Source organism: Bemisia tabaci, chromosome 10 (assembly GCF_918797505.1).
Source record: "Bemisia tabaci chromosome 10, PGI_BMITA_v3".
Classification (NCBI taxonomy): domain Eukaryota; kingdom Metazoa; phylum Arthropoda; class Insecta; order Hemiptera; family Aleyrodidae; genus Bemisia; species Bemisia tabaci.
The window spans coordinates 10,155,104-10,178,742 of NC_092802.1; the positions used below are offsets into that span (position 1 = coordinate 10,155,104).

Sequence of the window (23,639 nt, forward strand, 5' to 3'; positions counted from 1 at the left end):
AAAATGATAACAGGATAACGGGTTAACCTCAAAACAATAACAACAAACAGTGTCCATTATCAGCACTCTAGTAATTGGTGATAATCATTTTCGTGAATAGTGAATTAAAGTGATCGTCTAAATTTTTGATCGGTTTTTCAAAATTCCCAGGTTCAATTTTAAGTATTTTCCAATTTGTATTTTTCCTCATTGTCTAGCATTGTGTCGTGTTGAGCCAATGCTGTTACATCACCCTCTGGGGTTTCACCTTGTGGGATAACATCGCTTCCAAGTCTCAGATTTCCTGCTAGATCCTGTCAACATCATCAAATGTGATATTTGATTTCAAATTTACCAGGTCACCATCAATACGATTAGTTTCTGTCGCGGTTCTGGAATCTAAACTTGCGGCATGGGTATTGAAATCGTCAGAAACTTGAGAGCAATTGGTACCAAGTCTCGCGTTGGCATAAAGCGCAATCCTCTCAATATTTCCATCTTGAACCATAATGCTGCGTTGACTCGAAGTTTATGTCAATCATGTGCTGGAACCGTCAGCAATCTCCTTAGGCCTCATAGTATAAATCAGAAGGTAAATTGCTGTTATTGGATGGTAACCACTTGTTCTCTACAGGGCTTTTTTTGTCCATGGAATGCGATGGATTGGGATCTCTATGTTTCATAGTGGATCGACTGAGGTTAGGATAGCACGTAACAGCTTGCGACCCACCTCGTGAGAGGGATCCGAGCGTCCTACTGGAATACCAGGAACAGGCTGGACTGCTTCAGTGGACTGCGTTAAAAAAGTGACGCATTCTATCGTACTCCTCTATGGCTAGGATAAAAAAAGCCCTAATTTTTGTCCGGTGTCCATCAAATCGGTGGAGTCCTCAAAATTCAAAGCCGTATTATTTTTGCCTGTAGCTCTGGCTCCTGAGAATTTCTGTGTATTGTCTATCTCGGTCGTTGGTGCTGATGTCACTGGCGATTTATAATTCCCATTCTTGCTTACGGCCCTCAACTAACAAGCACGCCCCTTCTTTCCTACCTGTATCTGGTTCTGTTTAGCATTAATTAGTCCAAATCAAGAGAAGTGAGAAGAGATTTACGAAAAATGTGGCTTTAAATACTCAATTACTTATTGATCGACAAATCCTCAAGCATTTTTTTATAGGACCATCATCTAATCTTAAGGCTGACTCATCTACCATGTTGATTTCTATTTTCATCTCAGGTATTACGCCACATCAACCGAGAGTTTCGAGCTGTCAACCAGTTGATCAGTCGGTCATTTCCTCCTCAAAATGGCATCAATAATCTCCAGGTCCGATTATTCCACTCATCGAATCACAACTACCAAAAAGCCACAGGCAATGACGAAGATAAGAAAAAGAAAGAAGATGAGCAAAAGGACATGATAGCATATTTTTCGAAGGCTATTTTTTTTACGCTGCTCGGCTACTTACTCATTTCGATCCTAGCAGGAAACTCACAAAATCCAGAGGTGAGTAAAATTGGTTGAGGAGTGTTTTATTAACTGCCCCTCTAATTTCCAAGCTGTGTTTTAAAACTGCGTTTAAGGAGCCGTTTGGCCCATCAAGCTCGATTTTTAGAGGCCATTGAAGGTTTTTAGGGGCCAAATTGACTTTTTGCTTGTATTTCAAGGCACATTTATGAAAAAGTTAGAGTCCGGTGCCGAGCGTTGAAATTTCAAAGAATCACCAAACAGAAAAATTGGGATTTTTTTGGGGGGAGGGGGGGCAATTTTAAGGGGCCTCGTTGGCACAGAGTAGGAATGCAGAATGTAACGATTCCTCCAACGCAATGTTCACCTGTGCCGTGGTATCCTTTTTGAAGCGGGAAACTTAAAAAAACGCAAATTTCTCATGCAGATTGTGAAGTTAGGAGTGCATTTCAGAGTTTGCCAATAAGCTCATCATGATTTTTCAGACATTATCTATGAGGAAAATCTCTTATTTTTGCTCCAGCAAAAGTTTGCAACAGGTCCATTGTGTTATCATGCGCTGCGATTTTCAAATGTTGGCAAACTACGTAATGATATGACGAATCTAACGCGGACGAAGGTCATTCTCCCGTACTACATATGTAATGATGCAAAGATATAATGATATTTCCACTTTTTTGACATGCCCATGAATAGAAACATAGGTACCTAGTAGAATTTGAAATTTTTGAGGTACTCAGCAAAAGATGAAGAAAAGGAGGAAAAACAATACTGATAGCATTTTACAAAATAACAAGTTCATTTATCTTACATCAGTCAAGAAGTTGTCAAATGCAGCCAGTAACTTGTGGTTGCCCTTGGTTTTTGAGTATACAAAGGTAGAGATTTAGTACTAAGTCATTCAGCAACTGACCATTTAGTTAGGTACCTATATAATATGCCAAGGCAGGGGAGGAATAAAAACGAAGAAAAAATTGACATGACTTTTTTTCCGAATTGGTCCTCATTTGAATCCCAATTCAACTCAATTAACATTTGTTCGAGTGTTGTCAAAATGACCTACTCTCTATAAAGGAGTGTCTGTAGAATTTTTTTGACATTTGCACACCAGCACTTACCCTCTGGAAACTCGATTCATGAAAAAACTGGCGTAGAATAAAGTACACTTTACTTGAAAAACCAGACGTGTTTTTCAAAATAATCAGCCCATTCATAATGTTTTAAATTGTAGATAAATAAAAACATATGGATGATTGTATACAGGAGGTGTTTTATTTCAACCAGTAGTCCACCAATCAACCAATGAGGCTTAAGTCTATTTACGGGTGCTAGAATTGCTAGTCTTGGTTTTGAAATAAAGCGTCTTACGCCCTCAATAAAATAAAATTAGAAATGCAACGATTTTTCAAATCATAATTTTCTGTGCAGATGTTGAGATTTGTATCCTGGAATGAGTTTGTGCATCATATGTTAGCAAAAGGAGAAGTAGAAGAAGTGATCGTTCGGCCAGATTCTGATATTGTCACAATTCATCTTCATGAAGGAGCTATTATCAAAGGCAAAAGAGTAAGTAGAAAATAAATTTCTCTAAGGTTCTTATCTTTTATTTTTATACTTGAATACCACTTTTTCTCTGTTTATCTGTTTGTCTAGGATAGTATGGTCTTGTTTGTAGAATCTCTCCTGACAGTTTGATTCTTGTAGGCATTGAGGTGTTTCTGTGCATCACATTTTTCAGAAAACGTTAGGGAAGGTTTGAATCACAGTGTGGAATTTCAAACATTTCCTGCCTAAGATTTTTTCCTTGATAGGAAAAAAAATTGGTATTTCATCAGCATCATGGTTTTTTGGGCATCACAGGATTTGACACTGTTCAAATAAGCAAACACTTCTGTTGAATACAGATCTAAGAAAATATTGAAAGATAACTGGAAACAAATGAGAAATGCCTCCACAAATGCACCAGAAAGCTGAGTAAAAAACTTTAAAAATATACTGACGCTTAAGTCAATACTTTTGTCCATGCACACTATATTATTTCTTTTCTTCTTGTTAATTTTAATTCATTAATTGCTTCTAAACAATGAAACAAAATCTTTCTGAGAGGGCAAATCACGGGTCCAAAACTTGCTAAATTTTACATAAAATGGAAGTGCCCAGTCAATGCAATCTTAGATACCGGAGGCTCTTTTTTCCTAACATCCTTTCTTTATCATCCAAGGTGTTTTCCTCTTTGTCCTTAAAAAGTTCAGCTTGAGTTGAAAAACATGTTTATGGAAAAATCGAAAATCGACTGAAATTCTGCTTGAGGCTCTAGGGGTAGTTCTCTCCTAGTAGTCTCTCTCTAAACACAGAGTTGGTAATTTAGCCACCGTTTCTCAAAATTTCATGTTTTTTTTTTTTTTTTTCAAAATATGTTTTATATTTACTTTTATACTGAATTTAAATGCATATTGGCTAAATCACGAACTGCTTGGTCTCAACGACTCAAGCATCAAACCACAATCAGTTTTGTATTTTATTTTTCTCTATAAAAGAAGAGATTCTCAGACGTGTATTTCCTAAAACTATTTCCTTACTTGTATGAAATTTTGTTTTGCAGTTGGATTACAAGACATTCTTTATGAATGTTAGCGATGTCAATAAATTTGAGGAAAAATTGCGTAACGTCGAACGAAAACTTGGTATCCGAATAGAATCCGCTGTTCCCATTGTATATGAGAGGAGTGATGATTTTCCGCTGGGAAAAATTCTTGCTATTCTTATTGCTGGAGCTATTGTGCTTGCTGTTTTCCCTCAGCTCAGCTCCTTCGGATCAAATATGATGAATAAACCTTTGGTAAGTATATATTTTCTTTATATGTTTTTCGTAATCCAAGGCTATTCAAAACTTTGTCTTAAAAATGCCGTACTTGATCGTCATATTTGCCCATGACTCCTTACCAATAATAATAAGTGACAATTTAGTGGCCTGATCACAGAAATGATCTAAGCAAGCTTCATTGTCAGCATAGTTTTACGCTAAGAGATTAATAGTTATTGAAGCCAAGACTCAATCCCTGTTATCTCCTTTTCATCTGTGTCCCCCCCCCCCCATTACTATTTTTTTTTATTTCATATCAAGGATCTCTTTCAAATCAGTGTAACCAAAAATGTATAATTTATAGAAGCATACTTGGATAACCACCTAAATTGGAAACTGCAAGCGGTAGTTAGTGAGCTTCAATCAGCTGTTTGGGCGCTTTGTAATATAAAAAATATTGAACCCAATTCTTGCTAGTTTTCTAATTTGCCAATGCTATCTCACATATTTGTAGATAAAATTGAATTTTTGAGCTTGAAGTTTATTCCACATATTCTCAGACATCTAATTATGTATGTTTGTTTTTTACTCCAGTCAACCATACGGCAAGCCAAGTTCACGCTTGTTGACCCTTTATTAGGAGTCGGTAAAGGTGTCAAATTCTCAGATGTAGCTGGCTTAAAGGAAGCTAAAGTTGAAGTAGCTGAATTTGTTGACTATTTAAAGAGCCCTGATCGATACAAGACACTTGGAGCAAAGGTAAGGTTTTCATTGGAATTATCTAATATTCCTAAAATTTTTGCAAAAATGTTTGCTCAATTGCGACAAGTCTATACTAATTAAAAGGTCATCATTCTTCGAAATTTGCCTCAAATTTCTCATAATATGTTAGTTTGTTGATATCTGCAATTAGCTAGGCCAACTATTTGGTGAACCCCTTTGCCATCATATTAAGTTTTTTTATACCTGAGTTTAAGGTGATTCGTCAAGCTCAAGTGATGTGGTCGAACTGGCATGCATATATCGCATTGATTGGGTCAAAAATCTCGGCAGATTTTGAATTTTTAGCAAAAAAAGGACAACAGCCCCTGCGAATGAGTCTAAAAAATCATTCTAAACCCAAAAATTGGCCAAATTCAGAGAAATGAAAGCAGAATAGTGTTTGGAAAAAAACCTCCCATTTGATTCAGCTATCGATTTCTGTATTGAATGCAAGGTTTTTTTCCAAACACTATTCTGCTTTCATTTCTCTGAATTTGGCCAATTTTTGGGTTTAGAATGATCTTTTAGCTCATGCGCAGGGGCTATTGTCCTTTTTTTGCTAAAAATTCAAAATCTGCCGAGATTTTTGACCCAATCAATGCGATATATCGCATGCCAGTTCGACCACGTCACTTGAGCTTGACGAATCATCTTAATGAAGTTTCATAAATTGACCACACTCCAGTCACATCTCTGAACAACTGAAAGCTGTAGGCATTGCATAAGTAGCCTGCTCGGTCTCCAGAAGCTTTGTGTTCGGAAGAAGAGGGAATGTCCTAATTACACTTATTTCTCTTGTTGTTTACCAACTTAATATTTCAATTAAGCTCATTAAAATGTCTCATTACTTAGAAATTTTTTTTACATGTTTATCCCTTTCACAGGTACCAAAAGGAGCACTACTATTAGGACCACCTGGTTGTGGAAAAACACTCTTAGCAAAAGCTGTAGCCACCGAAGCTAATGTTCCTTTTCTGTCGATGAACGGATCAGAGTTCATTGAAAAAATTGGAGGGCTGGGTGCTGCCAGAGTCAGGTAAAAATTATTCTCCTGTATAATTAATACTTATTCTTAACAAGGTTTTCCTCTAATTTCTATGTACTAGGTTCTTGATTATATTCGTTAGTTGGAACCAAATCTAACCCAGATAATGATACCAGTTTAATTGATGAAGAACCAACTATTAATTAAATCGATTTCTGCTAAAACCGCCAATGTCCGTTTTTTCATATTATGAGTTTTTTGGAGTTTTGGGTTGAGGGGTCTGGAAGTTTCGATTGTAGGTTTGAAGGATTCAAAGGACATCATTTGGATACTATTTGATCGCTTGATTGAAAGATTTGTGTACAATTTTTGCAGTTTCCTCAAAATTAGGAAAGGAGGACACTAGCGGTTTATATAAGAGCGAATCCAATTGAAATGGTGTCTTGTATAATTACTATAGAGTCCATATTTTGCATCTTTGAGTTTAAAGTAAGTTTGCTTACTCAGAGCATGTAAAAATCATTTGAGGCCTAGCATGTGTAACACTCAAGAAGACGTTTAGACGTTTATACAGAGGGCTGTGTTTTGACTATTACTTTTTGCCTAATTGATCAAGATAATAATATCAAAATAATCAAGACTCCATTGTATTTTGTCTCTCTTAATTAAATGTGTTGATTCAAAAACCACCAAACTCAGCTAGTTTCAGGACTCCTTTTTACATTGAAAAAATTGTCTGAAAAATCAACCACTTTGAATCCATAAAAGTTGTTTCGGACCTTCTTTGAGGTTCAAATTGGCGAATTTTGAAGCTTTCGAAAATCATTAATCTCTGGAACGTTGAATTATTCTTTACCTATCCGAACCATGAGGTTGAAAAAAATATTTATTTTTACCCCATTCAACATTAATTTCTCTGTGGTAGGTTCAAACAACCACCAACATTTTTTCCAAATTCTTGAGAAACTCTTGGTCCACTCACTTCTTCATAGTTTCTTGCACCTTCCCCTTCATAGACTTAACTGTCTCAATTATGAATTGATTTGTGCCTCATAATATCTAATGCATAGCTCAACTAAAATCTATGCTGAGCTCTAAATCAGTCGGGAAAAGATTCAGACGACATTTGTCATGATGTCGAAAGTTTAAGAACCTGTGGTAAATTTGACGGAATACAAATGAAACAATTATGTTTAAATGATTCTAGGGATCTATTTAAAGAAGGCAGAAAAAGGTCGCCTTGCATTCTTTTCATCGATGAAATTGATGCTATCGGAAGGAAGCGTGGAGGTAGTGGTCCATTTGACGGGCACTCTCAAGAGGGGGAGCAAACGCTGAATCAACTCTTAGTCGAGATGGACGGAATGGCCTCAAAAGAGGGTGTTCTAATGCTGGCCGCTACAAATCGAGCGGAAGTTTTGGACAGTGTAAGTGTCATGTATTTTAGCTTTAGTCATAAATTTTAATCAATACGTTATTGTTCCCGATTGTTATTGTTATTGAGGTATGGCAGTTGAAGAAACGGTCCTAGGACATTCTTAAGGCAACCAAAGAGCTCTGGCAGGATCGCTATCAGTGGTGGTTGGGTGTCGTTGAGCGCACAGAAGCGCTATAAGAACGACTTGTTAGTAGTATGCTATTGTTCCCTACCACTTTCTTCCTCTAATATATGTACATATATGTTTTTTTTGTGGCCAATGAGAATATGGGTACTTGTTTTTCATGCAGAACAATTGAAAAAAAATCCAGGAAGAACTCTGCCTTTTACTAACAAGGAAACCATTCTTTAGAAAATATTTAAGTAGGTAGTTTGTACCTACATGTATTATAAGAAGAGAATATAGCCAGACCATGGTGAATTACTGTTTATTTACATTTATTTACGTACAAAATGTAATTAAACAGCAATTAACCAGGGCCCGGCTATATATCTTCTTCTTATAGTATATTAAAAAACCATGCATAATGCATCTCTGTAAGTTTGTAACTCAATGCAAATGTCTGCAAGAATCAAACGTTTTTCTTCAAATTAAACCTTCACATCCAAGTATAAGCCCAGAAGCTACGAAATATGTTCAATACTTTTTTGCTCTTCATCTCTAGAATCCTTAACTTCTACTTGTCTACTAAAATATAATCTGCAGTCAAAAACATAAGAAGTTTTTGGCAAAAAAGCTCATCTGTAGATAAGACAGGGGATCATTTTACTAGAAAAGAGCCAATGATTCCAAAGATAAGTACTGACAGTAGAAAAATATCCAACTCTTCTCTACATTATTATGGTCAGTTTCCGTTTAAATGAGATGTAAGCAGACCAAAACTTGAAACAATCAATTTTGATCTCTCACTATCCCTCGCTTGATTCAACTGAACCCATCTCATTTTGAATTTTTTTTGAGTGTAGAATGTAATACAGGAACTTTTCATTCACAACATTCATATGAATGATAGTATCAAGGAAATAATCGGTTTTTTCTCATTGTTGCAGGCACTCTTGCGCCCTGGACGATTTGACAGGCATATTCTAATTGATCTACCAAATCTCCAGGAAAGAATTGAGATTTTTGAATTACACTTAAAAGGAATAAAACTAGAGAAACCTCCCAGCGCCTACTCAAAACGTTTAGCCTATTTAAGCCCAGGATTCAGTGGTATGTGTTAACTCATTGTATTGCACTTCCTTCATTCATAAAATTTCAGTTTTTCTTCTCTCAAAGTGAAAAATATTTCTTCTGAATATCTGAAATATTTTCAATGTCACGATGTTTAATTTATAGTATATTCTTGGCTTTTTCTTCACTGTAATATCCTCTTTTTTTCTCATTCCACTCTTGCGACTCATAAATACCTTGATTCTTTCACAGTCCAAGTATTATCAATGACCAAAATGCAAAACCGCATATCTCAATTGTGGTGTTTAAAAATTTCCGGTCCTAATTTTATTTTTTCAAAGAGAAACAAGCCAACTTTATTGCATGAAATTTACTCAGAATGTTCTGCTAATAGAGGAAAAAAATCAAGGCAGTTCTCAAGATATTACGTTGACTAGTTATTCTAAGAAAAAAATAAAGTAATACAGGAAATCTACAATGTTGCAAACGGAGATACGTGGTTTCAAACGTTAGCCATTGTTACATGTACCATAGAAAGAAAAAAGCAATCAGTCAAAAAACAACTCAATTCGGGAGAGGTCGTAAAAAACAATAATGAAACGTAAAACAGGGATATTTTGAGGTATAACACAATTTTTTTATCCACCCGCAAAGTATTGAAAAGAAAAGAAAGTTTTCAACCTATTCATATTAATGAGACCAAGCAAACTCGTTTTTACAATAACAGCAGATTTACAAATCGTTTTTCCTTTCTTTTCTAGATTATTTTACTTGAAATTTTTTAATTTTCAATTGTACAAATGATTCTGTAAACTGCGTCAGAGCTGTAGTTTTTTTTAGCAAAAGAAAAAAATCAAAAGTTTACCCAAAATTTTCACTTAATTGATGTAACGCATCAAATGCTGGTTTGATTCTAAAAAGATCTACTAAGAATAACATCATAAAATGCCTGCCATTTAATAATATTTGTGTTTTTAGGGGCAGATATTGCAAACGTTTGTAATGAGGCTGCCTTGCATGCTGCAAGGAGCTTGCAAAAAACAGTTCAAGACAAAGACCTCGAATATGCCATTGAAAGGACTGTTGGTGGGACGGAGAAAAAAAGTCATGCAATGTCACCTGTTGAAAAGCGTGTCGTAGCTTATCACGAATCAGGTCATGCACTTGTTGGCTGGCTTTTACCATACACTGATGCCTTACTCAAAGTTACCATTGTACCTAGAACCACTATGGCGTTGGGATTTGCTCAGTATATCCCCACGGACCAAAAACTTTACACACGAGAAGAGGTACTGCTTTCATCCGTCTATTTTGATTTTTCAACCTTTTAATATTATAAAATTGAATTTGATGACTTTTGATAGCCAATTACTGAAAAATGAAATTTCAGAAACACGGATTTCCTATTGAGTAGTGTTCGCTTTTATCGTGGAGCCTCAGTCAAATATTTTAAAGTTTATTTCTCTAGAAAAGAAAATTCACGGAGAGCGCTTTCCTCAGTGTCTATTCCAGTCTTTAATGCTGAACCACTATTGACAAAGAATGATGTGTCTCTCAATTTTGTAGCTCTTTCGGCAAAATTAAAATTAAATTATGGCAAGTTTTGTTGGTTTCTGTGTCTTTAATTGCATGATTACTTAATTTCAGCTGTTTGATCGTATGTGTATGGCTCTTGGTGGACGGGTAGCCGAATCACTCACTTTTGACAGTATTACGACTGGAGCACAAAATGACCTAGAGAAAGTTACTAAAATGGCTGCTGCTCAGGTACGTCCCCATTTATTGTTCAATCTATTTTTACTTAAAAATTAATATTTTTTTTAACTGCCAATTTTATTAATTGGACATATTTCTGCCAAACAGAACTATGCGCATTATGACATCAGCCCTGAAATGCATACATTCTTATGGGTCTCAGGGCTCATGTCTTAATGCACATAGTTCCGTTTGCCAGAAATACGTCCAATTGATCATCTTCCAATTCATTCTTCATATTCATCATCATCATCATTTTCCAACAACAATCTACCAGGAGAAATCATGTTTGCAGAATAGCTTAGTTTGCTCTCAAAATGTGTAATTACTGAGTATTTTATTTTAGTAATGTTGTATGTACAAATCGAGTCTTGGAAAGATTGAATAAAATTTGATGATAAAGGGTGGTACTTTTGTATTTCAGGTAAAACAGTTTGGAATGAGCGAAAATGTTGGACTAGTCTCATTTGAAGAAGAAGACAGACAAAGTCGAAGACCTTACAGCAAAAAACTGGCAGCTCTAATGGATGTGGAGATCCAGAGATTGGTTGCCAAAGCATACAGATCAACTGAAGACTTACTCAGGAATAACTCAGATAAATTAAAAGCTGTAAGTGTTCTCAATTGAATCAGGAATGTATGTAAAAAGGCTGGTGTTGTGTGCTTCCATATTTGTTTTACATATATGACAGGATATTTGGGAAGGGACTTTATCTTCTAGGAGAAAAGTTTCAAAGAGAACAAGATTTTGAAATTAGCGATTTTGAGCTCTCAACAGGAAACGTTCCCTGAAAGCTTTTGGAACAAGCTACTCATGGTTTTAGTTTAATATCTTTGTCCCAGAAGGAGCTTGCTACTCCTTCTCTGTGTTCATGCCAAAATTCTGAATGGGACTGTATCTTCCACTTTAAATTTAACCTATAACTTGAGAATCTTTGTCTTGGAACTTCAGGATCATCTTCCTCAATATTTAAGCTTTCAGGCGCCGAAACTTGCACCAAAATTTGCAAATTTTCTTTTTGGGGCCGAAATTTGTTGGCTCTTTCTCCTTACTTAAATATATTTATGACGAGCCTCAACTGCACTTAAGTCCAGCTTGGCGCTTCTGATTAGCTGGTGATGAGGTTTGGACTCATGGATGGATGTTGCATCACCGTGTGAAAGAGCCGATAAAATTCGGCCCTTGCAGTGGCACCAACAACTTTAATTTGAATTTTTGGAAGATAAGGTCCCTTTTCACAGACCGGATCACATGTAGTATATAGTGCAATATTAAACACCAGCAACGGTAACCTGCCTCTAGAATTCTAGTTTACTGGTGGCAGTGCGTACAAATGGTGCACCAGGTCAACAACAAGATGGCAGAGAGGGGCCGTACATATTTAGAAAAGATTAATCTGTGACACCTTTAGTCAATGCACCTGTTGTCAAAGCACAAAGCAAGATAATAGTTTTTCTATAAATCATTTCTCTAGCCGTAGTGTAGTTTTCTCAAAATTGATCGTTCTTTCATCTCAATGGTACTCATTTTCTTGGGAGAACTTAAAAACACGTCAACACAGAAAACAGCTGAGGGAACATATCAGAGATTTTTTGCTTGTTTTTTTATGAAATATTCATGATCAACTGCTACCCCTGTCTCTCTCATAAATAAAACAATGTCCATGAAAAATTTCCCACTTTTCATGTAATAAATAATGTTATTTATTTTGTTTTACAGCTTGCTGAAGAACTTTTAAAGAAAGAGACTTTGAATTATGATGATGTTGTCTCAATCATAGGACCACCACCATTCCCAAACAAGAAATTCATCGAGCCTGTGGAATTTGAGGCTTCCGTTGAGCACTCGGACAAGTCCTCAGAATCTGAAACCGTAGCCGCCTCTCCAAAATCATCAACATCCAGTAAGGTCCTTTCATCTAAAAAATCTAAAGAGTAACTGATCTTAATGACTTTGAATCCTTCCTTTTCCTCCTTTTTGTTTCCGGTGTTGCTTGAACAAAGAGGACTTAGGCACTGCTGAGAAAATAAATTGTAAGATGAACTGTTCTACCCAATAAAGAACTAATATTTCTAAACTCATCCATGAAAGCACTTATCTGCTCAGGAAAACTAATTGCAATCATTGTTTTTAAAATGAGCTAGAAATAATGGTTCTTTTTTATGTAATGCAGTCCAAGTTTAAGTGAAAATCGGTCTTTTGGTGACCGTTTGTTACTCCTAACTCTGAAATCAGCCCTTAAAGAATAAATCAGCAATGATTTCATAAAGTGCCCTGTTGCTTTCAGCATTTGAAAATTTAAAGTCAACTATTTTTTTATTTTTACTGACAGGTAGGTGAAGACTAAGAGAGAATACATATATAACATCAGTACGGTTAGGCACTTTGTCTCACATATTTAAAATCACAACAAGGAACATTTTTAAGGAATCCTCCTTAACTGTGCCAGCATTGTAAGTAGACATAGCTCAACAATTAAAAGTTGGCTAAGACTAATGTTTTATAATGTTTTATAATGAGCTAACATCTCAAAGTGTAGTAAAACTTGGAGCTTGGAAGAATTCTGATCTCGTTTTATCTACTTTTGTTCATAGTAGACCTTCATTTTACCCAGGCGCGTAGCTCTTTTGAATTTTTTTATCAAGTCTGCTTTCATAGATCTTGTTTTTTATTTGCCTGTGCGCTTATCACACAAAGGTGTGCTCTACCATGCGGTTTAATTCTTCTCATATGTAAATGCGTCCAGCAACACTTTCAGCAGTCTTAAGTAATGAGACCAATGGCACTGCAATTTTTTTAATCATCAAAAGCAGGAATAGTTTGGAAGGTATCATCCATGATCAGCCTGTAAATTAAAGCTCTCAGCTTTAATGTAAAAAAAGGCTTTTTTATTAGAAACTAGATTTTGTAACTTTCTAATGTTGCAAATGATAGAATGCTAATGAAGTGATACTTGATGGAAAATCCTGTGGTTTTAATCACTTATTCAGCTCATCATTGTATACACCAAATTGAAGTTATATTTAGCCCTTCAGCAATTTATGCTCTGGGTGCAAGACAGTTTAAGGAACCAAAGCAGGCACAAATCACGCCCAAGAATTAATATTGGTATTTTAGAATTCGTCTCATTGTTGTCTAATGAATAATGTAAGTCCGTCAAAACGAAGACCTTGTATTATCAAAAACTAGTCTTTTACGTCTTCATGATTTTTTATCGATTATTTTGCTTTATTTTTCAATGAGCTGTTTTATTTTTTATTTTCACGATCGTTGATCATCAAAATAAAATGGAAATATTGTTGAATTCATGTTTTATTCTCTAAAATTCTACTTGGTCATCCATGTAAGGCCACCATGACAGGTTTTTTAAGTACCATAGGAACCTCTCACCAACTGGCAATTGAATCCGGGACCTCAGAGCCAGTGGCATCTGCCTTAACCTTAACACTACCAAGTTTGACTTTTTGATTTCTATAGCAGTTATTATTTTTCACGAAGAACAACAATCAGTCCTTTTATGACGATTTCAATGGATGTTTTCACATCCTTTCAAAAATATGTCGATGGCCATAATGCAAAACCCTTGTATCTTTATTGCGGTGTTCCAAAATCTCTGCTCCAAATTTATTTTTTTGAAGAGGAATAAGTCAGCTTTACAGCTTGTAATGCACACAGAATATTCTGCTAACACAGAAGAAAAATCTAAGAAGTTTTCAAAAAAATACTTTGACTATTTTTCCAAAGAAAAAGTACAGTATGACAGGAAGTCTCCAACGTTGGAAACGAAGATACGTGGTTTCGCACTTTGGTCAACGATGTGTTGCTGTATTTTTCGTAAATAATGAAGTGCATCATCCAAAATTTCATTATCAGTTTCTCTAATTCTTTTTAAAAGGATTTGTGTTTACCATTTACCGAATGCTTGATTTCTTGGGGGCCTAGTCTTATCATGAACAATTTTTTTTGAAGTGTGGAAAATTAAAAACTTGGTGATTTGCATACGCAAATGATGTGCAGATCATCAAAATAAAGCCGAGGAAGAAATTTCAGACCTCTGCATAAAATTTAAGAGAAATTAAAGAAATTCCGGGCTCACGGGCATTTTTCATCTCACAAGTATTAATGTTAATAATAAAATTTACTCATCAGTTATTTTTTAAGAGCTTATTTTTAATTTTTCAAAGCAAAAACTCTGTAGCTGAGTCATACTTTTGTGCACTGCTCTAAGTATTCACGCCAATAGTAATTCATGTTTTTGCTATTTCTGGTTTCTGTATTTCTCGTAATTGCAGGGTGCAGAACACTGTTGAAATGGAAATGAAATAATAACTACTCTTTGTTTCTTTTATCTTTTTTAATGATCATATTGTAATTACAATATTATCACTATCGAGGAAATTATTTACAAAAGAATCGCTCGTCAGCGAAGAAATAGCAAAGGTTGTGGCGAAAGAAACAAATTTGGTAACATTAAATACTAAGTAACAATTAGAGCTTACGGCTAATTATATACATTTGAAGTGTTTGTAAAAAAATATTTACAACAATTTCCTAAAACTAAAGCAAAATGAATTCAGAAAACAAAATAACAACAAGATTGTTAAAGAACAAAAACAAATGATGTCCCCTCTCTAGCGGCCGAAAGTTTGAATCAATTTAAGTGTTGCCCGATTTTCTTCGTATACAATCAGAGAAAGTGTCATGACTCATCTTGTCTTGGTTTGGCATCTTTCAACTTTAATTTAAAGTAATTCCAATCAACCAGCAATCTTCATTAATCACAAGTCTTTTCGGAGCTAATTTCAATCATTTTTTTTTCAAAAGGTGAAGAACTGAACATCATAAGTTTTGTCAAGTAACAATTACACAGCTTTAAGTAGGTATTGCAACAATTTTGCTTGGGCAGTTTTGTTATTAATATCACACAGCTTTAGCATCGCAACAATTCTGGTTTTGGTATTTTGATCGTTGACGTAACTTTGGTCAGGTACAAGCATGAACAAATATTTACTTTTTCAAGAATAAATCCTTTCTAATCTATGAATCAATATTTTTAGAGAGAATTGTAGGTACTAGAGTAACTGGTATGGAGAGAGAAGGCAGGAACAAGCTTGTAACAATATTGCTGCAACATCTGAAGGCAGTGATTTAGTTTTGTACTTGATAAAGTTGGAAGCTTTGAATGTATTTGTGGCACAAAAATGACCTCGCGTCATTTCATGGCATTACAGGGTGTCAACAAAATTTGGAACTTTGATAATTTTCAGCTTCATCTTTGGTTTTACAGTATGCCTTCGGCATCATGATGCTGCAGAAAGGGTTCTTTACAACTAGCTCATTTTTTCTGATGATCTGTTCGATGTCTCTGGCAATTATTATTCATTTGGTAATCAAAATCCTCACAATAGGAACCGTGAGCTGTTCTCTTTGGTGAAATTCGAAAGTCTCGTAACACCGATCAGACTAGCGAATTTTCCCAAAGAGCCTGCCAGGTACTTGAGATGCTACGATTATTTTATTTTTTGAGGTATTTCATTCCTACCGGAATTGAGGAGCGAGATAGTCTAGAGAGATTCCGCGACACCCTGGAGCAATGGTGAAACAACGAGAGTTCTATCAGTCTTACTGTTGAGGGAGCAACGATCCTTGCGGGATCACTTGTTGCTGGAATGGCTGAGGCCTCGTGTCGATCTGCTGGATTGGCTGCTGTTGCACCTGGACGGTGTCGACAAGCTGCGTCGCTCCAGTATCCTTCCTGTCCCAGCCGTGGTGGTGTTCCTCATGGTGTTCTTCGTGGTGGTGTGGGTGGTGTTCTGGCTCAGGGAACCATTCTGAGATCCAAACAGGCTTCCAGATCTTCTTCCAGGCTGGAACCCAGATCTCCTTCCAGTCAGGAACCCAGATTTGTTTCCAGGCTTCTTTCCATTCTAATTTCTTGTCTGGGACCCAGATGAGCTTCTTGTCCAGCCTCCAGATCTGCTTCCAGTCTTCCTTCCATTCGAGTTTCTTCTCCTTGATCCAGATCTGTTTCTTCTCGACCCTCCAGATCTGTTTCCAGGCCTCCTTCCAGGCAAGTTTCTTGTCCTCAACCCAGATTTGTTTCTTCTCAGTTCGCCAGATCTGCACCCAGTCTTCCTTCCAGACGAGCTTCTTGGACGGCACCCAGATCTGTTTCTTTTCGGTTCTCCAGATCTTCTTCCAGTGAACCTTCCAGACTACCTTCTTCTTCCACAGATCGTGAGCCAAGTATTCCCAGCCGTGATCGTCTTTACCCAAAGGTTTGCTTCCTGGCACATGGACCTTGATCAATTCTGGCACCCAGATTTTCTTCCAGTCAGGCACTTGGTATTCTTTCCATGCAGGAACTTCGATGTGTTTCCAAACTGGTTTGTACACCTTCTTCCAGTCAGGGACTTTCACTTCTTTCCAGGCAGGGACCTTGATCGGCACCCAGATAGGTTTGTAGATTTTCTTCCAGTCAGGAACTTTCACCTCTTTCCATGCGGGCACGGAGATCGGAACCCAGATTGGCTTCCAGATTTTCTTCCAGTCAGGGACTTTGATTTCTTTCCATACCGCTTTCTGTGTTGGGACCCAGATGGGCTTCCAGATCTGCTTCCACGATGGCTTCCAGATTTGCTTCTTGGCAGGCTTCCAGGTCTTGACCCATCCGGGTTTCCAGATGAGTTTCTTCTTCCAGTAGCCCTTTTGGTGTGGGTGATGGTGTTCATCATGTCCGTAGTCGCCGATTCGCTTCTCAGCGACCCTAAAAACACAAATCAGTTCGTATTAATTCCACCTGTTCGTGAAGTCATATCAACATAATGTTTCCGATCTGTAATGTAACTGGAGTGAAACTTTCTCGTTAAACCGGAATCCCTTCGAGGTCTATTTGATGTCTGTCATAATAATAGTTGGATTATGAAATTCTGAAAAACTAATTGCTCCAAGAATAATCTTTGCAAATTTATCACTCATGTCTGTGGATTTCAATGTTTACACCTTCGCTGATTTTTTATTAAGAGGAAGCGTTAAAAAATATTTGTCTTTTCTTCCTAAAATGAAGTTGAAAGGGAGCTAAATTTACAGATCGGTGGTGAAAAAAATGAAAGGAAGTTATCCCACTGAGATTTTGAATGGATAATTAAGTAGCAAAGAAATTGAGTGCTTTTAAGTGTGTCTTGTCCGGAACTTGGTCCTGTGAAGAGATCATTTAAGCACTATTCCTGTACACTCATTGAGGAGGCACACACATTTCAAATTGTCTTTTCAGCATTAAAGTCACTTTAAATGTAGTAATAAGTAAATGCACTGAGACTCTTCAAAAAATAATTAAAATCTTTTTTGGAACTTCATAGAATGGAAAAGGAAGAAAATTAATGAACCAACTCTCAAAGTTCGAACATTTCATCGCTACTCCGGCGAATTCAATTGAGTAAGTCTCTTGTTTTTGATCAGTTCGCGTTAGATCTTATTAAAATTGTCTTTTAAATGGATTAGTATGTTAGTGTGGATTGCTGAGGTAAAAGTTCAAAGAATATCGGGATAAATGTTCAAATGCACTAAAAACTTGAAAGTTAGGAATAAAACTATATTAAGTCCAGTCTTGCTGATCACTGAATAAATATGTTACTAGTCAAAAGTCCACGGTATGAGATGGTGCTCGATGTTGCTTCGTTTTCTGCAGCCGTCGACCGCTTAAGTCAACATTCACTTTTTCTTGAAGTCCGTGCGATGTCATTCTGTGTCCGAGGATTTCGTGATTCTTGAGTCCCAAATGTTCCGTGTCCTTAGGTTTGAGTGCCTATTGTTCTGTTTTGGCCCAATTTCAACCCTTTTGGCTCTAGTCTCAAGTATGGTCCCCACACTATCGCAGAGAACTGCTCTTACCCTTTGAAATGAAAACTTCGAAAGTTTCATTTCTTGCACCAGTAAGTTGGTAGGTCATTTTCCTGAAAATGTTATTCTGTGAGATTTGAAGAGTACATTAGTTAGTGGGTGGATGCCCTGTTTAAAGGAACAAAAAATGGTGGGAAAAGGTGATAACATTTTGGATATTTTAAGTTTCTGTGACTCGACTCTTATATTTCAACTGTCACGAAAATGTAATGTTGTGACGAAACTTCTTAAAAATCTCCAATATGCTTCTTGCCTGAAAGAAAGAGAAAGGTCAGTAAATGGTTGAATAAAATGCAATTAAGGTACTGTCGTTCGGTGGAATCCCAGAAAAAGTATATCTCTCAAAATGTATTCATAAGATCTTTATCCTTCTTTGAGTTGCGGCTATGTCCCGTTGATTATCATAATGTTATGAATGTCCATGAGATGAGATTGAATATTTTTGCCCTCAGATTTTGCCTGTATGGATGAAAAGGGTGGATTGAGATTTTTTTAGATTCTGGAAACTGACTAAGCCTCATTTATTTTATCATTTTTCCCGCCATGAAAAATTAAAGTTCCGGGAAAGCGAGAAGATGATTGTTGACTTTTTGACTCACTAAGGGTGGTTTAAAAACATAAATAAATTTGAACGCACCCACCACCAGTATTCTAATTTTCATCAATGAAATTGACACTCGTGAATTCACTATCCCAGTTATTTTTTTTATCTTAGACGATTGCCATTAATTTTTCACTAAACGGGTATCTATGAAATCAGAGTCAAACTTTCTGTCAAAAATCGTCAGAAAAACTGTTAGTTTGTACGGAAGTCGTCGTTGAAGAGGCTTAATAAGTAGGTTTCATTATACATTTTACAACGGAATACTTACTGTTGGATCTGCGATGGGTCTTTCAAACCCACTTGTTGGGAGAGGTCCACTGCCTTGGCCCATATTAGTGTTATGTGCAAGAGGGCCCCCAAACAAACCTGTGAACATAAAAATAGTAGTCCATAAGAAATCAATAGTGTTTAAACACTTTAGAGGAAATCAAAATCCAAAATATCTTAATCCGCCTTTAACCGACGACTATAATTGAATATTGATGCGGATGTATGATGTCTGGCCTGCCTCGAAAATTGAAGGCGAAATATCATTTAGCGTAGCCACGCAGTCGCTGTCGAGTTGAGTCGCTTCCTGAAAGCCCGAAACGCGTTTTTTGACACCGATATTTATTCTCGTAGAAAAATAATGAATATTTATCCTTACAATTTTTGGACTATTTAGATCACATTACGAACTAAATTTTCTGAAAAATCAGAAGAAAAATGTTTAAAAATATTCCCAAAAATACGTGATTTGTCAAAGGAAGTTTGGCAACACCTGATGGCTCATACGGCGATTTTCATTAGCACGGCAGTTTTAGCGTCAAATTGTTTCTTCACCAAATGTAGCCTATTCCTGCCTTCCCCGAATTAATTTTCGGACAAAAAACGGTCCTGGCCTTTGATAAAATTCTACAAGAATCATAAAATCTGAAGAGACTCTCAGTCAGTCAGACACTCTGTAACCAACTGACGTCATCATCAACAAGGAAAAAGGACGACTCCAATCCTAACTCGGGATCCTCATTCCGGTCACTGGGTCAAACGAACAAGGTCGTTCGTAGTGGCTCACCGACCTTTGCGGCGCTTATCGGTCGATGACCCCTCGGCTCAAGCCCTCAATCAGACACAGTTGCCATATCGATGGTAAAAATCGTTTATTGCGACGAGAATGCACGGGCTCCCGCACAGTTCGACAGTCCGGATTGTTTACGCAAACGCATCCGTCCGTGGCGCGTGTGTATTCGTTGTAGCGTAAACTTGTCCTCGCTCATTCATAACTCCGTTCATTCATGAAAACGAGCGATTTTCGTCACGGTTGTCAGAATGTGCGTGATTTCCCTGCATTGCTAATGTATTTTAGGACGCTCCGCTTACGGCTTCTGTTAAAACCAATTGCAGTTCTCCTTTGGGAAAAATGTTCATATCAATAAACTATTTTTCCCCCCGATCATACATTTTGATATCCGATCAGACTGATACGTCTAATGGAGCAGTTTTAAGGATTACGCTCTGTAAAAATGGACGTATTTATGGTAAAAGGAACTATGTTGCACACAAACCCAATGCACATAGTTCCTTTTAGCATTAATACGCTCAAAAAAAGGGTTAATCCGCATGAAGAGTAGATTTCGTTCCGCATGTTTTATCTCTCGTGTTTCCGGGAGTAAAATTGGTTCCGGAAAGAAATGCGCCCGGAATTTCACTTGAAGATTTTTCAGCGGTGTAGCGACAAAGTTCTTAAAAAGTCAAGAAATTTTGCCCCGTCCTTAAAATTAACTAAATTGCCCCGTGAAACCTTGAAATTCTTGCCGCAGGTCGAAAAATTTGATCAGTTTCAAGAAACTTCGCGCCTAAAGGAAATTGTTAAATCATTTGTATGAAGTTATCATGCGGAAACACCATTTCAAACCCATGGAAAAGTTGGAAAATTCCGTGTATCTTAAAAACTTCTCTCCCTGAAGATGCCAACTACGGCGCCACCTAGCGATAATCTACGGAATGAGGAGGAGGTCATTACTGGAGTTGCGATGCGATCGAGGCTGCATGTAGGTGACATCGATTTTAAAGTCATTAAGTCGGGACTCCGGGAGGCAGGCTGGGCAGGTGCCGCGTGCGCTTTTTATCGTGAAGCGATGCGCTTTTCTGCTTTTCAATTACCCATCCCGGGCCCCGAGCCGAAAAAGAAAGCTCGCACATCGCTTTGCGTTCAGGCAACATCGCCGGATTGCTCCTTAAAACTTTTTAGTTTTTGCTTATTTTTCTAGTTTTAAGTATTCCCTGTTTTAACCTCAATCTGACAGACTCGAGTCTCGGAACTTTTATAAGTCAGATTAGGACGCATTAGAAATTCGAAAAAAAGGAGACGGGCAGAAAGGAGGAGGAAAAGGAAGAGATGAAGGAGAAGAAGGAGAAAAGAAGCAGGAGGAGGAGAAGAAAGAGAATAAGAAGGAGGCGAGAAAGAAGAAGAAAGAAATTTTAAGAAGACGGCGAAGAAAAAATGACGGAGATGAGGACAGGAAGAAGCGAAATGTAGTCCGTATGATCCCCCGTGAAAAATTTAACGGAGTTGCTCAGACTGAGCACCGGGACACTATGGTCCACCGTGGTGAATCTCTCTGATGTGTTTCACACCATCGTTTTCGGCGCGGTAATTGCGTTTGAAATATGCACAGTGGTATTTTAATGGGATAGAAACCGGAGACTCAGGAACGTTGTCAAATTGAAATGGAAATTCGCTTTTATTTCACAGATAATTTGAATTTATAGGTTGGTTGCCGTTTTGGGCCCTATAAGCGCCATGCCCTACCCTCAAAATTACCGATATATCCGTACTCTCGAATATTTCAAGAAAAAAACATTAATAACCTTCTTCGAAGCTCAATATTTCATCAGAAGAAACTTGGCAACATCTGAATGTTGATACGTCGTTCTTCCTTAGCGCGGCAGAATCCAAACAACACCGCATGACCGAGCGCCCGTCGTCATCGTCCACGTCCGAGTAGGCCCAACGTCCAGCGAACGTCTGTGCGCGTCAACAATGACTGTCATAGATGCTCATTAGCCGGCGGCCGTGCATGCGCGACAATCCTTTTACCCAGAACCGCGTAACTCCCCGCGGGAACCCCATGCAGATAAGCGGTTTGTATGGAGATGAAGGTGAGTGCGAGCCACCCGGTAATCTCCGGCCGGATCGCGTCCCGTTGGCAGCATCGCGTGATTGTCGCTGATTTTTCTCCGTTTTGAATGTAATCATCCCACCGCCGCACAGTGGATCGAGTCAATAGGAGAGGTCGGACATGTAATTTTTCGGTATGTGGAATGTAGCCAAGTGCTAGAAATAATGCAACATTTTTTGGAAAACTTACATTTTATTGATAAAATTTGACCAAATTTGATACCAAATTGATAAAATTGAGTAACTTGCTAAAATTGACCAAATTGATACGATTTGGTAATTGACCAAATTGATACGATTTGGTAATTGACCAAATTGATACGATTTGGTAATTGACCAAATTGATACGATTTGGTAATTGACCAAATTGATACGATTTGGTAATTGACCAAATTGATACGATTTGGTCAAATTGTATCAATAAAATGTAAGTTTTCCAAAAAATGTTACATTATTTCTAGCACTTGGCTACATTTCACCTGCCGAAAAATTTGAAGTACTACTACCTTTTGGGCACTGTGCTAAAGACACACATTGTGACTTACATTTTATTGATAAAATTCGACCAAATTTGAAACCAAATCGATAAAATTTGTTCAAATTGTATCACTAAAATGTAAGTTTTCCAAAAAATGTTACATCATTTCCAGCACTTGGCTACATTTCACCTACCGAAAAATTTGAAGTACTACTACCTTTTGGGTAAAGTACAATGTTCGCTAACCTTAATGAAATTTTTGACCAAAACTGCAAATTTTTGTGTTTATTTCGTCACATTTTAAATTTCAAGTGGTGCTTTTAGAAGGAAATTTTACGAGGAAACCAATGGAACCACTTTTAGAACCTCAACGTTTTGTATAAACGGAGTTGTAAGCGTTTAAAGTTTCCAAATTTTGTCCGACCTCTCTGATTGACTCGATCCACTGTGCGCCGCCGCCGTCGCTGCCGGAGAAACCCGGTGCCGGCCCCGGACCAGTCAATCACGGTGCTCGTTGTTTTAGGCGCTTTTCGTCGCCCGTCTGGGTCCAAGCGCGCTCCCGACTTCGAGATCCTCGGCCGTTGTCGGATTCTCGAGAGAGGGAATTTCCGAACAGGATTTCCAACGACTAGAACAACAGTCTCTTAGATCCAGAGTCTACACTCCTAAAAAGTTTAACGAGAAAAAATGCTCTCGGTTCAATAGGATTTTTGCTTGCACTGGAAAAAAAACACATTGTATCTAGAGTCCAGACTCTTGAAAACATTGACAAGAAAAAATACTCTTGATTCAATCGGATTTTTGCTTGAATCAAAACGAAATCCGCTTAAATTAAGAGGCTTGGTTCTTGATTTAAGCTAGATTCTGATTGAACCAAGAGTACCTTCTCTTGTCGATGTTTTTAAGAGTCTGGACTCTAGATCCAATGTGTTTTTTTTTCCAGTATGAGAAATCGCAGGTGTCAGAAATTTGATGAATTTCGCGTTTATTTGGATGCAACAAGGTGAACTGATCATGAGGATGACCGTGGGTCATGAATTGGACAATTTATTGGAGGAGATATAATGTGACCGAATTTGCCGAGATAAATTTGTTTAAATGGGAAATGCCGCCATCTGACGTCACTAAGCGGTTTC

The 23,639-nt window shown here is 37.4% G+C and overlaps 3 protein-coding genes across 3 annotated transcripts in view; 1 reads left to right on the forward strand and 2 right to left on the reverse strand.

The window, feature by feature from the left end:
* The window catches only part of LOC109044729 (uncharacterized protein in vnfD 5'region), a 354,911-nt gene that overhangs the window by 300,516 nt on the left and 30,756 nt on the right, over positions 1-23,639 (reverse strand). The window lies entirely within an intron of this gene.
* Spg7 (SPG7 matrix AAA peptidase subunit, paraplegin) lies at positions 3-13,666 on the forward strand. The gene is made up of 12 exons (XM_019062497.2): positions 3-571; positions 1,214-1,483; positions 2,873-3,010; positions 4,047-4,283; positions 4,842-5,006; positions 5,894-6,045; positions 7,202-7,421; positions 8,483-8,645; positions 9,585-9,895; positions 10,254-10,373; positions 10,786-10,971; positions 12,082-13,666. The coding sequence occupies exons 1-12, from the start codon at positions 392-394 to the stop codon at positions 12,298-12,300; spliced, it is 2,361 nt and encodes a 786-aa protein (XP_018918042.2). The 5' UTR covers positions 3-391; the 3' UTR covers positions 12,301-13,666.
* Positions 14,698-19,273, reverse strand: LOC109044673 (uncharacterized; the record flags this gene model as incomplete). The annotated part of the gene is made up of 2 exons (XM_019062498.2): positions 14,698-17,128; positions 19,134-19,273. Coding segments are annotated over 2 exons (1,284 nt in total), but the record flags the coding sequence as incomplete, so codon positions are not given.

Bases quoted from the DNA above. Each gene is read 5' to 3' on its own strand.
- Spg7 (XM_019062497.2), top strand. From the start codon at position 392: ATGGGTATTGAAATCGTCAGAAACTTGAGAGCAATTGGTACCAAGTCT. The intron at 3,011-4,046 runs GTAAGTAGAAAA...TTTGTTTTGCAG, and splicing joins CTATTATCAAAGGCAAAAGA to TTGGATTACAAGACATTCTT. The intron at 5,007-5,893 runs GTAAGGTTTTCA...TCCCTTTCACAG, and splicing joins ACAAGACACTTGGAGCAAAG to GTACCAAAAGGAGCACTACT.